Source organism: Ochlerotatus camptorhynchus, unplaced genomic scaffold (assembly GCF_037179485.1).
Source record: "Ochlerotatus camptorhynchus isolate MF236.1 unplaced genomic scaffold, CSIRO-AGI_Acam_v1.1 ptg000330l, whole genome shotgun sequence".
NCBI lineage: Eukaryota > Metazoa > Arthropoda > Insecta > Diptera > Culicidae > Ochlerotatus > Ochlerotatus camptorhynchus.
The window spans coordinates 925,653-941,795 of NW_027040818.1; the positions used below are offsets into that span (position 1 = coordinate 925,653).

General features: G+C 37.0%; 1 protein-coding gene across 1 annotated transcript; it reads left to right on the forward strand.

Annotated features, from left to right (window-relative positions):
* Positions 1-12,442: 12,442 nt before the first annotated feature.
* Positions 12,443-14,822, forward strand: LOC135708550 (O-acyltransferase like protein-like). Its single transcript, XM_065230652.1, has 7 exons — positions 12,443-12,579; positions 12,642-12,785; positions 12,848-13,666; positions 13,725-13,918; positions 14,020-14,503; positions 14,563-14,665; positions 14,724-14,822. Exons 1-7 carry the CDS (start codon positions 12,454-12,456, stop codon positions 14,795-14,797), a joined length of 1,944 nt encoding a protein of 647 aa, XP_065086724.1. The 5' UTR covers positions 12,443-12,453; the 3' UTR covers positions 14,798-14,822.
* The last annotated feature ends 1,321 nt before the right edge of the window (positions 14,823-16,143 follow it).

Here is a 16,143-nt window from a genome sequence, read left to right on the forward strand (position 1 = left end):
CGTGGAGGAGTGTCAGTCAGGTTTTGCTGCAGAACTTCGAGTGCACACCCTCTGGTGGTGAACTGAAATGAAATTTTTTTTATTGTGGTTAAAGTTGATAATATTCCCTATGGCTTATACCTAACTAGAACGAAATCCGACAAAAATTGACCAAATTATGGACATTTGAAAATTTAGTGCTTTTTTTACTCCTTTTTTTCTCACTTTGACCTTGCTTAAAAAATAGTAACTAACATTTTTTTTCATTTTAGGTATAAGCCATACAAAAAATAGTATCCTTCAAAGCGCAATTTTCCGATTGTAAATCGGATCATTTGTTCAAGCCCTATGCTCTAAGTTGTTATAAAAAATATGGTTTCGAGAAAAACGCGTTTAAAGTTTTTGTTGCGTCCCTCAGCGCGCATGACAAAGGTTCACTCAAAGCGCCATAACTCGCTAAATATGTTTCGGATCGTAAAATCCTTTTGGCCACATATTCTACACACTTGTAGCTTTCATTGTATGCAAAAAAAATCATTTTTTTTTAAATCCAAGTAAACCTTCCCTTAAGAATCATTAGCCTTTGTAGAAATAAGTTTCTCCATCGTTGGAATGCCACTGTTATCAGGATTAGCTGTAATAGAATGATTAAGAGAATTTCACAAGGATATCCAGATACAAGGATATATCTATATATAGCATCTAACGTGAATGAAAATGGTTTATGCTGGGAGAGCATGGACAAAAATTAAGAATTACAAAGTCAGAATATAGCTATGTTCGGGAATTTCCTTATATTCACGCAGATATGTGAGAAACATCGAAAAAATAATAATAAATAGTCTGCAGTTTTCGAATTTCAGTTAATAGATTTCCAATTCTAAATGGATTCTACGGCTGTGAAACGTGGACAGATGCAAAAACAAGATTTCAGTAGCGCTAGCTACATTTGGCATTTTGTCAGCACATTTGAATACCTAGAGTCTAGGTATGACAATTTAATATAGCTTCGTTTGATCCATGTAAATGAAGGATTTTTCAATAGTTTCTTGTTGAAAATCAACATTCGGAATCACAGACGTAGTCCTACGTCAAAATCTGCTATTTATCAATTGCATCTAGATGAACGCGTCATTGGGACGGTACTAATGGATATTTTTGGTTGCTATTGAAAATTTAATCGATTGCTGAATTTATGTATGGGCCCAAATTAGGGACACTTAGGCCGACATTATATACATTTCCCCTACATGTTCATATCTGGAATACGCATTCCCTGCTAAACGTTAAATTAATTATCCCGAGTAATAAAGAGTTCCGAGCATAAACGTTGTTGAATGTTTCGATGAAAATTAAGTGTTTCGATTTGCGCGAGAGAAACCAAATTGCCCTTCATCTATCCGGGAAGCAGTTACCTATCGAAAAATACAGTCCACAACAAGTCGAATAACAAGTTTTTCGAATTGTGTAGTCTCCATACAATCTTTAAACCATTTACGCAACCTCTAAAACTTCTACAATCATTGCCATTTGCTGCCTTATAGCACAAACGAAGTGACAGACGACTAACTGGCGAAGAAATCCATTTAAATAATGTGGTTCACTGTAATAGAATTTTCTTGGAAGCTTGTGCCATCATCCACCAGATGGGTTAGTTTTTTTGTTTTGATTTGAACAAAGTTGATTTTGTGTACAATGATTCTTTGACAGTGTGCAAAGAGTGCGTATCATTTTGTCATTTTTTTTTATGGATTTCAGTTTTGAGTAGAGTGAAAGAGATAGAACCAAAACATTCTAGTACATTTGGTGAAAATGCTAGTTCAATCTAGTAGTAGTGTTTCCATGTGGTACAATCCAGTAGTAGTGGTGCTGCCATGTGGTACACTGAAAAATTGCAATAGCAGGTTAGTCACCAAAGTTTTCGAGCCGCTCCGTCTGTCACTTCGTTTGTGCTTATAGTACGTTCAGACTACAGAGTTATAACATGTTATAGCGCTATCTTGATGGTGCTTTCTGTGTTGCAATTATTTGACAACCGTTATAACATGTTATAACTCTCCAGTCTGGCCAGCGTTTAAAACGCTGTCCAAACTGGAGAGTTATAACATGTTATAACGGTTGTCAAATAATTGCAACACAGCAACCACCATCAAGATAGCGCTATAACATGTTATAACTCTGTAGTCTGAACGTACTATAAAAGGCTGTACAGACTGGAGAGTTAAAACATGTTATAACGGTTGTCAACTAATTGCAACACAGAAACCACCATCAAGATAGCACTATAACATGTTATAACTCTGTAGTCTGAACAAGGCATAAGCTCATATTTTGGGGCTATTAGTTAAGCTGGGGGGTGTTCTTCATGATTTTTTTTTCAAAATGAAGCATGATGATAGGACAACAACGCACAATGCAGGTAGGGTAGAGAACTACTTCGGCCTAATCACCCATTTTGGGCCAATCGTGCAGAAAACATCAAATAAATCCATGATTTCAACGTTAACAAGTCAATTAACAAGTCGAACTTTAGTTCAAAAGCTTCCGAACGAAGTTAATCAGGCATAACATTTGATAACGGCACAAAATCATCAGTCCGCATCGTGCTCTCTTGCCGTGCGGATCTATTTGCTTTTTGCTGAAGGAAGTGTTACTACTACCTAAAGCAAAGCGATCCTACAATCTCGTTCTAACCGTCAGGTAGGAAACGCTCCACGTTTCCGACCAGGTACAAATTCCTCTGCTGTTAACAACGGTCAGCGAGGAACAAATTCTACATTCGTACCCGTAGGTACAAATATCTCCCCTGCTTCAAATGTTTCATCTGTACCTACTCCCCTCGCTGCTAACAATGTTCAGCGAGTTAATGGAGCTACCTATGCTGCTATTGCAGCGGGTAGAAATCAAAATACTAACCAACGTTCTAACGGAAATTTTGACAATTTTGACTTAGGAAGCATTACTGCCCCCAAAATGGAATTTTTACAGAATTCATTAATTGACATGATTTCTGATATGCTTAAACCTAACTCCATGTTTGATGCTATTCAAACTGGAGTAAAATTTGCAAATAATATTGTCATGACTTTAAAATTCAGTAATGGATTTTAAAGCATTAAGTATTGTAAATTGGAATGCTCGATCTCTTAAAGATAATGAAGACGAGCTATTTAACTTTTTAAGAGTTCATAACGTGCATATTGCCGTTATAACTGAAACGTTCCTTAAACCTGACCATAAGGTTAAGAAGGACGCAAATTACTTGATTTATAGAAATGATCGTCTTGATGGACCCTGTGGTGGCGTTGCCATCATTATTCATAGACGAATCAAACATAAAATTCTTTCTTCATTTGAAACCAAAGTTTTTGAAACTTTGGGAGTTTCTGTTGAAACAAAATTTGGACAACTTACGTTTATAGCTGCCTATTTGCCATTCCAATGCGTAGGCCAGCAAAAGAATTTTCTCAAGGGTGACCTCCAGAAACTTACCCGTCATAGGTCTAAATTCTTCATTATTGGTGATTTTAATGCAAAACACCGCTCATGGAATAATGCTCAAAGCAATTCCAATGGTAATATTCTGTTTGATGATTGTTCTGCAGGTTATTACACTATTCAATATCCAAACAGCCCAACATGCTTTTCTTCTGCAAGAAATCCCTCCACTATTGATTTGGTCTTAACTGATTCATGTCAACTTTGTAGCCAATTGGTTACCCATGCTGACTTCGGTTCTGATCACCTTCCAGTAACTTTTGAAATATCCCAAGAAATAATTTGTAATCCCAACAGCTCTACTTTCAATTACCATAGAGCTGATTGGGAGCAGTATCGAACATTTATGGAATATAACTTCGATCCAAACATTCCTTTGCAAACCAAAGATGAAATTAATTATGCTCTTGAATCTCTGACTACTTCTACATATAGTTGAAGCAAGAGCTGCCTCAGTACCAAAATGCGAGGTTAAATTCGATTCAATTATAATAGACGATGATCTTCAGCTCTTGATCCGTCTTAAAAATGTCCGTAGGAGACAATATCAAAGAACACGCGATCCTGCCATGAAAGTTATCTGGCGGGATTTGCAAAAACAAATTAAAAAGCGATTCTCTGCCCTGAGGAACAAAACTTTTGAAAATAATATTTCTAAATTAGACCCGAGTTCCAAACCCTTTTGGAAACTCACAAAAATTTTGAAAAAACCTCAAAAGCCTATTCCAGCGCTTAAAGAAGGTGGTAAAATTTTGATCACAAATTTGGAAAAAGCTCAGAAACTTGCTAAGCAATTCGAGAGTTCCCATAATTTCAGTTTGGGTCTTACTAGTCCTATTGAGAATCAGGTTGCTCGGGATTTTCTGAATATTTTCTCTCGGGAAAATATTTTTGATGATTCCTGGGGGACTGATTTGGACGAAGTAAGGTCTATAACTAAAAATTTTCAAAATATGAAAGCTCCAGGTGATGATGGAATTTTCTATATCCTCATCAAAAAACTCCCAGAGAGTACCTTGTCTTTCTTGGTAAAATTATTTAACAGATGTTTCCATTTGGCATACTTTCCTGATAAATGGAAAAATGCAAAAGTTGTTCCAATTTTGAAGCCGGATAAAAATCCAGCTGAAGCTTCTAGCTACCGTCCAATAAGTTTGCTTTCTTCAATAAGTAAACTTTTTGAAAAGATAATTTTGAATAGAATGATGCTTCACATCAATACGAACTCAATTTTTGCAGATGAGCAGTTTGGATTTCGCCATGGGCATTCAACTACTCATCAACTCTTAAGAGTTAACAATTTAATTCGTTCAAACAAATCTGAAGGCCACTCAACTGGAATTGCTCTTCTAGACATAGAAAAAGCATTCGACAGTGTTTGGCATGAAGCAAATATTATAAATTAACAATATGGTTCACTTCCAGAATTCCCATATATTTCTGAAAAGACGCATAAGTAATACCCTCTCCCGGTGAGAAAGGTGACTAAAAACATTCGTGGCCTTATTATTTAAGCGTGTAATCAATTCATACGTTTAGTCAAATAAAAGGTGTGGCAAACAGTATTAGCTTTCTCATGCATGTTACACGCCTACCCTGACGTCATGACATTGTACTACGTTCAGACTATAGTTGATATTAATAACGTAATAACGTTATATAATATGATATCAAAAGTGCCTAAATAACGTTATATCTGCTATAGTTTGAATGTACAATAAGCTTAGAGGTAATCCAAACAAACAAAAGAAAATGCAAATTATATCTGCCATCCCTCTTTACATACCACATTGGCAACTGACAGGAGGAAAACTTTCAACACGGTAATAATCGTTAACCCAATTTTGGGTAATAGATTAACAAACACGGTAAGAAAAAAACACTCAAAAACAAACAAAAATTAAAATGAATTCGATTTTAAGTTATAAGTACTCAACCGTCATGTTTTCACCATTGGGAAATTGTAACTTATTTTTGGATGAAAATCATAGCAACCTGCGCTGCCTTTGATACTGTCATTTTTGTGTGCTTCATCGCCTTCGTTCGTGCTCCTTTATTGGCGTTGACGGCACCGTCGAAAAATGGTATCTTCTAGAAATGATTGACAGTTTCTTAAGGTATTTTTCAGTGAAGTGAAAGGATAGTACCATAGAGGTAACTTTAAGACCAGAAGGTCCCGAAAAAATGTGCTCAACTTTTTGGCTCAGTTCTGGTACTATCTTCGGTCCCAAGCTAATCGATGCACTCCTCGAAACATAGGAAAATCCACGAACCCCTCATTTTATCTGTCAAACTTCCATACAGAATCAAAACAAACATAGTGTAGTACTAGAATTTCGACAAGAATAGGGTACGTTAATCGATTTGCTTGGGACCAATAGGCAATTCAAGTAGTGAATCAATTTAAAATCGTTAGTTTCCACCGGTACTATTCGTACTATCACGAAGTCCGCCATGTTTCACGCACAGTCTGAAGTTTACTTATGGATTTTAACGTAGGAGTAAAGAGCTACAGAGTCGCTGTGAACGCCAATTGCATTCAATTGATGGTTAGGTAATTTTCACTGAATGGATTATTGATGAGGATTTCTCAAAATTTAGTTTTCATAATTTATTTAATTTTAGCTAGCCTCATGAAAGCCACATGATGAGTGAAAGAAAACTCAATTTTTAACTAACTTCAAAGTACCCATTATTGGGTGAAAAATATAAATTTTAAAGATAAGTGACTTACCATTAAATTAGCAATTTTTACCCATTAATGAGTATCTGTTACCCATTAATGGATAACATTTACTCATTAATGGGTTAAAAAACTACTAAAACTAGTTTAGTCACTTTTCTTCAAAATTGACCTTTTTTTTTACTTATAGATGGGTACTTTCAAGTTAGCGTGTTGGGTACCTCGTTCTCCATGCAGCAACATGTGCAAAGGCGTACAAGCCAAATGTATGCCATGCATTTAAACGTCGGTTGTTCCCAAATTGCAACATGCCCACTCAAACTAACTATATCATCTGATAGAGTAAGTTATCTCTCAGATGTTGGTGTCAGTTTGGTAGATTGAGTCAATACTCATGAGAAATCGTTCAAAGTCATTGTTTACATTTGGTAAGTAGGCTTTTTTTACATGTTTCTCTACGTATTAGCTTTCTCTATCATACGTCAAAACCTTCATAACTCAAAACAAAAACGATAAAGTTGAGTGTTGTGGACTGAACTATGGAGAGTTTTTATGTGCAATCGTCGGAAATTTAAAGTGGTCGTAAGTACGAAATACTATAGAGATTTAACAGAGATTTTTTTCTTGATTGTTTTCCGTCGATCGTATTTTCTGTGCTGAGTTTACTGCGGTTTTACTTAAATTTGAGTTGCTTAAACTCAAGCTTTGGGTAAGTTTCATTTTCTGTGTACTCTGAGACTGGGTAGACGGTACCCATTCTTATGTGCAGTAAGGAGTTGGCAGAATCTGAGTAAACCAGTTTTATTACGATGAGTAAAATGTACCAAAATTCTGGGGAAATGGTTATAATCGCATGTTTAGAATGGTGCAGGTATAAGAGGGAGATTTTTGCGGTGTCCAAATATCCTACAATACTGTGGACCCCCGCTTATCTGAATGACACTTCGTGCATATTAACGGGGTTTATTATTATTTTGAACTTCTTGTAACACTATGACCATTAGAAATTTGAGTTTCTGGTAGCCTTATTTGCGGTTTTGTTTTGATTCTGCTTTCCATTTTGCATCGTTTCATTCCGTTTTTTATTACGCAATTACAGCGGAAGCGGAACGGCAGCGCAAAAAGCGGAAAAGCCCAATCTGAGTAAGCCTACTTATCGGATTGAAAACTATTCAGAAAAAAATTTACTCCGGCTAGGCATCTTGATGTCATTTGTGACAACTGCCAAACTGCTCATAAAGACGATAATAAATAAAAACTGAAAATGTTCATGCATTTCCAAATGGTTTCCTACCATTCCCATATATTCGAAAGTGACTGGCCCTCTGGATGTGGATGATGTCAAAAACAACAAAACATCATTAATTGAGTACATGGGACTTTACTTACTTTTGGCTTCCCACATAGTACCTAGTTGGGTGAAATAAACTTTTTTCCTTGATTTGTTTTCCGTACTGAATACCAATGCTACCGACGCCCGGGAAGCAGCTTCCACACCCACCCTTCGTGATCAGAAATTTTTTACCTCAGAAAATCCCGGCGGCGCTTGAGATATAAACTTAATTTTGACTATTTTTTTCTTACCGTGTGATTAAATTTTACTCAACAGTGAGTTGTTTTTGATAGCCTTGTTACGCTCAATTTACAGTGTACTAGTCACCTTTCGCGTCACTAGAGCCGCTAGTATCGGGAAAAATCGTGTCTTGGGGATATTAGAAGAGTGAACCATATTGTTAATTTATAATATTTGCATGAAGGTTTGATTGCTAAATTGAAAAAGTTTAATTTTCCACTTTATATTATGAAATTAGTTCAAAATTATTTAACTGACAGAACTCTTCAAGTAAATTATCAAAATTCCAAATCTAATCGACTACCTGTTAGGGCAGGAGTTCCTCAGGGTAGCATTCTTGGGCCTATATTGTATAACATTTTCACTTCGGACCTCCCTGATTTGCCTCAGGGTTGCCACAAATCTTTGTTCGCTGATGACACAGGCATTTCCGCTAAAGGAAGAAGTCTTCGTGTTATTTGCAGCAGACTTCAGAAAAGTTTAGATATTTTCTCTTCTTATTTACAAAAATGGAAGATTTCTCCCAACGCTTCCAAAACTCAACTTATAATATTTCCACATAAGCCCAGAGCTTCCTTTTTGAAACCTAGTAGTAGTCACATAGTCACTATGAACGGAGTTCCAATTTCCTGGTCAAACCAAGTGAAATATCTTGGATTAATACTTGACCAAAAATTAACTTTTAAAGATCACATTGAGGGCATTCAAGCCAAATGTAACAAATATATAAAATGTTTGTATCCTCTTATAAACAGGAAATCCAAACTTTGCCTGACGAATAAACTTCTAATATTTAAACAAGTTTTTAGACCGGCCATGCTTTACGCATTGCCAATATGGTCTAGTTGCTGCACTACCAGGAAAAAAGCACTTCAAAGGATTCAGAACAAAATTCTGAAAATGATTTTGAAGTTGCCTCCCTGGTACAGTACTACCGAAGTACATAGAATTTCGAATGTTGAGACTTTAGAACAAATGTCCAACAAAATAATTAATAATTTCAGGGAAAAATCGTTGCAATCCTCAATTGCAACGATTAATTCCCTTTATACTTAGATAAGATTTAGTTTTAGTTTTTAGTTTTAAGATATCAATTGTTATACTGACATGCAGGTTAAAAAACCTGTTTAAAATACTGAATTGCCAAGACATGAACAATGTAAAAACACTTAGATATATATATCATAACAATTAAGGCTGGTACGTTACTGCAGTGACTGGAGCACCTAGGTTAAAATGAAATGTAATTTATTTTGAATTTGGAACAAATAAAGAGTTAAAAAAAAAAAAAAAAAAAAAAAAAAAAAAAAAAAAAAAAAAAAAAAAAAAAAAAAAACAAAAAAAAAAAAACGGCACAAAAGCATTTGTAAACAAACTTTCTAAGGCCCTTTACACGCGAACCAAAGTACTGCGTGGGCGTACTTTGGTTCGCGTGTAAAGGGCCTTAGAAAGTTTGTTTACAAATGCTTTTGTGCCGTTATCAAATGTTATGCCTGAAATAATAACGCGTGATATGAAAGTTTGCACTCAGTATTCTCAAAAAAAAAAAAAAAAAAATAGATCTAAGCTCTACTTTCAATATAGGACGCACATGACTTTTCACGTTTTCTCCATACAAAATTGTCTTTTTCAGTGTGGTTTATGAATGTACGATTATACACCATTCCTGAGGTTCAATCAAAAGTGATTAAAAACCAAATGGGACTGATATGCGAGTATCGGCAGTTCAGTTACATATTAAAAAAAAACCTGTTTAAAATACTGAACTGCTAAACCAAAAACAAACGTAAACAAAAACACTTATAGCGGGTTCGTTTATTATCGGGATTGGAACCAGTTCCAACTTAGTGCGAAACCACACTTTTTGTCAGTGCGAACATCAACCTGAGCTAGGTTTTAAACACAAACCTGATACCCGATCCAGGTTGGAACTGAATAATAAACGAATTCACTATTAAATGTCAGCAGTTCCATTACAAATGACGATTTTTTTTTAATTTTTTGATCAACCTTCTACGATTATGATGAAACTTTGCACAGTTGTTTATTATTGTCCAACATGTCATTTTACATATTTGGTTCGCTAGTTTTGTACACGACTAACACTTGAAAAGGGATTAAGCAAAAATGATACACATCAATAGAAAAACATATATCTCGTGAACGATTTGTTTGGTGTCTTCGGCAAAGTTGCGAACAAGTATTCTAGATAAACATTTCAAAAGGTCATATCTGCATTGATCGATTCTCTTCATCGAAATTATATTTATATTGAGCATGAGCATGAATTACCGCCCACGGTTGCTACTCTGTTATTGCCAGATCAGCTGTAATTACACAGAGAACCAATAGACGATGCTTGGGACTAGCAATCATCCTCAATGTGTAAAAACTGGTGATCTCAAATTAGGCAATACCAGCGCCAGCCGCGCCTGAACGCAGGTCAAGAAAGGAATGGGTAGGAATGTGTTGACGTGACACTCGCTTTGATGGAAGCCGAGAAATCCTCTGCAATTCCACGAGGAGTCACTGGGATGTTGGGTAAGAGGGTAGGGTTTGCAGCAAGGTTCGTTTTGGTAAACGATAAGCTGAATTGATGTTTATACGATAGGGAGGGGTTACTGTATAAATAAATAAAAAGGAATGATCTCAGCCAAATAACCAAGTGGAGCTGCACTAAAAGCAACCGGCCAAATTCATATTATATTATAATAAAATAAAAAGTAAATAACAATGATAAGCTATTTGACACACCTTCTGGTCCTTCAGGATCTACAGGACAACTTTTTTCTAGAAATGAAAATTACAGTTATATAATGATAGTTGTATAGTGATATAATGAGATTTTAAAAATGTGAAATAAAACTAATTTACTAGTCATGCAATATATAAAATAATGTTAAATAAACAAGTATTACAAAATAAAAATAAGCTCGATTGCAGTTAACCTCAATACATTCAACTGATTTCAACTTCTGATATTTTATTGGAATTGAAACAAACACTTTATTATGCACCATGGAATTTCTTAACGCAATATGGAATGCTTTTTTTAAAATATTGGTAAACTTTCATAATGCATCAATAGTCAGAAAAATCGAGGTTATTTGGACAGTTAACAGTTTTTATCCAATTGTAATCATGCATTCCAATGTTTTTTTGTATTTTCCTGAACGAAGGCTGAAAATAGTGAATCATTATAATATTAATCTAAAAATGTCGAAGAGCTGAAAATAAACTTAAAGATTTAAATCAATGCGTCCAGCCTAAACGGAGGGCTCGCGAACACAATAAGCTTCCTCATCACTCATATTCAGAATTTGATTAAATAAGTATTTACAAATATACAAATAAATATATCAAAAAGTTATGTAACTTTCTATCCTGGAAAGGAAAAATTAAATGGTTAATTTCACTGTCATATAAACGTTAAACATACATTAGAGAAAATCAAATGATGTTACGTTGCTTCTTCCAGTTGTGTTTTGACCCTGTTATAAATATTTATCAATGAATATTTAATAATAATATAATAGGACCTAGGATGTATTCAAACTCAAACTATATCAAGATGGAAATAAAATCATAGTGAATTATTCGTATACACCTAACCGTAAAAAGCCGAGGAACATGCATCATGCGACCGTGGTCATCACTCTGACAAATGAAACGATGAACGATGAACATACATAAATCTCGAATACTCCCCCGAAGGGACGCATCCACTCCCGCAAACAATGCATCCCATCGTCAATCCGGCGCAACCAGCATCCCGCCCACGCATGCGCCAACACCACCATCAGATAGGAGAAATTTTCCCCTACCTGATAGCGGCGCCACAATGCGCGGGCGAGCCAACAAACAACACCAAACCGACAATCAAACGCACTGCCCACAAAAGCAGACACGTCCCCTCGAAAATGCAATCGAGAAATGTGTAAGAACAATCTTCAACTGGAACATACTCACCAAATCAATACATCCGGGAGCGCATTCCTGATGCTTACCCTAATAAAATGTGTATGGTTATTTTGCTTAACGACATATTCAGGGTATCATCCAAACCATTTGTGGAATAGTTCTATTTTTTGGGATATCGTTCGAGTATGGTATTTTTTATATTAGGGTATCTTTCTCTAGTCATCTCTAAACAACCACAACTAAACATCTTTCCACTCTGTGCACAAAGTAATGCATTTTGCAAAAACCTAATAATAGATCCACGCGGTCAAGTACCAGCTCCACCGTTACATTTCTTGGGTCGATTCTAAGCTACAATAAACTATCATCGAAATTATATTTATATTATAGTTTAGATAAAGTGCTACTCACTGACAATGTGTATTTGCTGGGCAGTTCATAAACAAAAAAGTTAAAAATTATTGAAAAAAATACTATTTTCCAAAATACTACCTACTGTTATCGGATATCTTTGAAATAGTGTTAATATTAAAACAAATTAAATTTACTATAAAAAAGCTCTTAGTGCTTAAATTGCCCAAAGTTACCTTTGCGGTGGGTTAGACCAGGATTTGCAACCCTTCTGCTTTTAGCTTAACTTAATTTTGTCAAAGGTATTTCTCAGTAACCACTGCCCCAAATTGATCAAACACGACTTCAAATTACATTTCATTCCTCCTAAAACTCTATTGAACCATCATGCAACGCTAAACTTCAGTTTTGATTGGTTTCCTGAATTTCAGCTTCAGAATACGATCGCATGCCTCCAGTTTTCCACTACGAAGATAAGCTCAAATGCCTCAAGGGAGACCGGAGCAACATTTACTGCATTGCTAGGACCTTGATCAAGCCGGACAGTTCTTCGCAAATTTGGAACTTGATTGAGGTTAGAGTCAGCCGAGACTTGTTTTTGAAGATGAATTATTGTATTAAAATCGTACCTTTTAGAAACATTCCACCGAAGACACCGATTTCCAACGATACGTCCTGGATCGAGGCTTTTGCCTGACGAACTGTGAAGCGTTAGTGAGCAGTTTATCTATAGAGCAACAGAAGCAATATGACCATGAACAAATTTCGGTCGATGATCCGGTATGTAACAAGCTACACGTTATCAGCGATTTGTAAATGTTTCCTTGTCTCTCCCAATGCAGCACACCTATGACTCCAGCTACATCCCCGGCATGGATCATTTCAAACGAAACTACAGTCGATTGACCAACATCTGCTTCAACTACCAGCTCCACCGCGACTACAATCTGTCCGGATATTCCCTTTTAGAGCACTGCATGTCTTCCAAGGATCTAAATAAACCAATGACTCTGTTTCACGTGCTTTTTGTCGTTCTTTGCGGTTCCGTATTCTTCCTGGTTATTCGCGCCACCTACCGGGATAACATCGTCGTTCGAAACCAGAACAACAACCAAATTGCAACGGAAAACGACGTCTGGATGGAATTTTCGCTGAACCGAAGCATCCGTCGATTATTTGTCACGCCTCAAACCAAGCTGCATCGTGACTTTGCTTTTGTGGAATCGGTTCGCGTCATTTCGGTGTTCTTCATCACTGCTGTTCACGTGCTGATGGCGTACGGAGCAAGCCCATTGCAGAATCCGGAGGCACTGGAATTGCTGTTTAGGAATCCGCTGCTGCGGATGGCTTCGGCAGTGTTCCCTTTTCTGGTGCATACGTTCTTCACCGTCGGGGGAGTACTGCTGGCGGTGCATTTCCTGGACTTTATGGAATCCAGTCCAAGGTTCCGATGGCAGTACTTTTTTATGGGGGTGATAAATCGATATATGAGGCTTTTCCCACTGTACTTCATCATGTGGCTGTACCAGGTGTCGTGGTTCGATCGGATGGGATATGGTGCCACCGGTCATTCGCTGGTTGGTGTGGAGATGCAGCTCTGTAAGGAAAATGGATGGTCAAACTTTCTCTTCATCAACAACTACTACAAGTTTGACAAGGGTGTTAGTTGAAGTTGCTTCAATCGCAATGGAAGAATCTTAACCGGGTGATATTTTTCAGTGCATGCAGCAAACATGGTACCTGGCGGCCGATTTTCAATTTTTCTGTATCGGAATGATCCTCATGATGATCCTGTGGCGTTTCCCACGGTCCGCCAAGGGCCTGATCTACGGAATGATGACGATTTCTTTGGTTGTCCCATTAATCAACAATTATGTGTTCAACTTTGTAGGAGTAATTTTGCTCAATTTCAAGTAAGTAATGGAAAGTTCAAGGCAAATGCAGATTTAATCTGGAAAAACATAGCTCCGACTCAATCCAGGATTCTTTCTAAATTTTTAAATTTAATATACAGACATCTTCGGTTCATGCTGTTCTTCTACGAGTGGGTCAAGCGTGATTACATCCTATCGCATCCGCACACGTGCAGCTATTTTGCCGGTATTATCGCAGGCATTGCCTACCATCGTTACCAGAAGGACCCGCAGTATTTAAAAAATCACCGCATTTATCAAGTTTTGAAACGCCTAGCGCCTCTCATGGTACTGGTCCTATCGGCACCGGCTACCTTATTCTACTATATGAAATCACCGGAACCGTCACTTTTTATGGCATTCTACGCATCCGCCCATCGGAACTTCTTCGGTATCATGTGCGGTGTGGGACTGCTGTACGGAGCCACGGAGGGAAGTGGAAAGCTTCCCGCTATAATGCGTCATCCAACTATGCTGGCCATGGGAAGATTGTCGTTTAGCGTCTATCTGACGCAGTTCAATGCCATTAGGTTAATTTTTGTTGATGCCAAGGACTATGGATTCGTACTCAATGTTGCTAATTATGTAAGAATTGAATGGCAGTGCAATTGGCATTCATGTCTAACAGGAATTACATTTTTCAGTTGCAAGCGTTCGCCTTAAGCTATGTGGTTTCATACGTCACTGGAGTGTTGCTTTGTATAATGGTTGAGCTACCAATGGCGGCTTTCATCAAACGAGTGCAAGGTACTGTCTCTGAGTAAATGTCGGCTGAGTATTTAAAAAAATATGCTTCATATTTCAGGTCAAAAGAAATCCAAAAAACACAGCGGCAGCCTCAAAGATGAAAACGAGCAAGATAAACTGAAAGATTCCTAACAGAAAATGGTACTGTCACATAATTCGTGATACCTTGCACAGACATGACGGTTTTGAGTTTTGTACTCATTTAATCTTTTACCTAGATGGCAGTAATGTATTAAATAAGTACCTTGGAAGTTTAGCATTTAAGGATCGGACGGGTAAAAAGCTGCACTAACCTTATTTGGTAAAATATTGTTACACAGGAAAACAACAGAAAATATGTTTTTTATTTGTTTCGTTTCTTCGAAAAGCCATACAAGCCTGTCATGGTGGTTACTCTTGGAGTAACCATAGCTCGGAAAACCTATTATTATCATTATTACTAGAAATACTCAGAGGGAGAGATGGGCGGAGAAAACAAAATGAAATTTGGCTGCAGGGTTTCATGTGTCAAATATCTGGCACCCCTTCTCAAAACGTAGCCGTTACATGACTTTTCTTTTCAATTCGATGTGAGTACACGGCTAATAAGATCAACCCAAATTTGAGTTCAATGTACTCCAAATAGCAGAAAGTGCAGGAACGCAGCGATGAGTAAATTTGCTTTATGATTTCCTGTAAAAACCTAAAAAATTTGCCAGATAATGAGCAAAATTGAGGAAATTTTTACTCAGGCTAGGAGAAGTATCAATAGACTGGGAGAATCCAATCTTTACTTTTCTCATATTCGGGATTTTTTTCTTGGAATAACCTGGAAAACCTGGAAAAAATATCAGGCAAATTTACTCATCGCTGAGTTCCTGCACTTTTTGCGATTTATGAGTAAACTAAACTCAAATTTGGGTCGTTCTCATTCACCGTGTAGTGTAAAAATGAAGTACATCGCGAAGTTTTGCACAAATCGCGGGGGCGTTAAAGCCACGCAATTTAAAAACGTAAGCTTTTTCCGGTTTCCGAAAGCATCAGTGTTTCGTATGCAATGGTTACAATTTTGCGGTTTACCGAAGAACTACCAGCTGCTGGATTCGATGAGGCTATGCAGTGTAAGTACGTTTCTTGTTTACATTAGCACCTAAAACTATTGCTAGGTTTCTTTTTAGTTGCACTTCGATGATGCACAGCTGTATGTCCCAAAGCAAGGCGGGAATGTGAGAAAACAACCGGGTGCTGTTCCTGTTTATCAGCGAGGGAATTATGATATGTCACAGATTGCCGAAAACGTAGAAATAAATGAAGAACTACTAAAAGAAACCAACCAGGACCAAACAAATACATCCGGTGAACATCAGCAGCACCACGGCAACATAATATTGGATGATACTGACACTGTACTGATTTGCGATGGTAGCACAAGAATGGATATTCCGGAAATCACATCTGATGCATTCGGTTCGGCGGAATTATTGCCAGGATCGTATGAT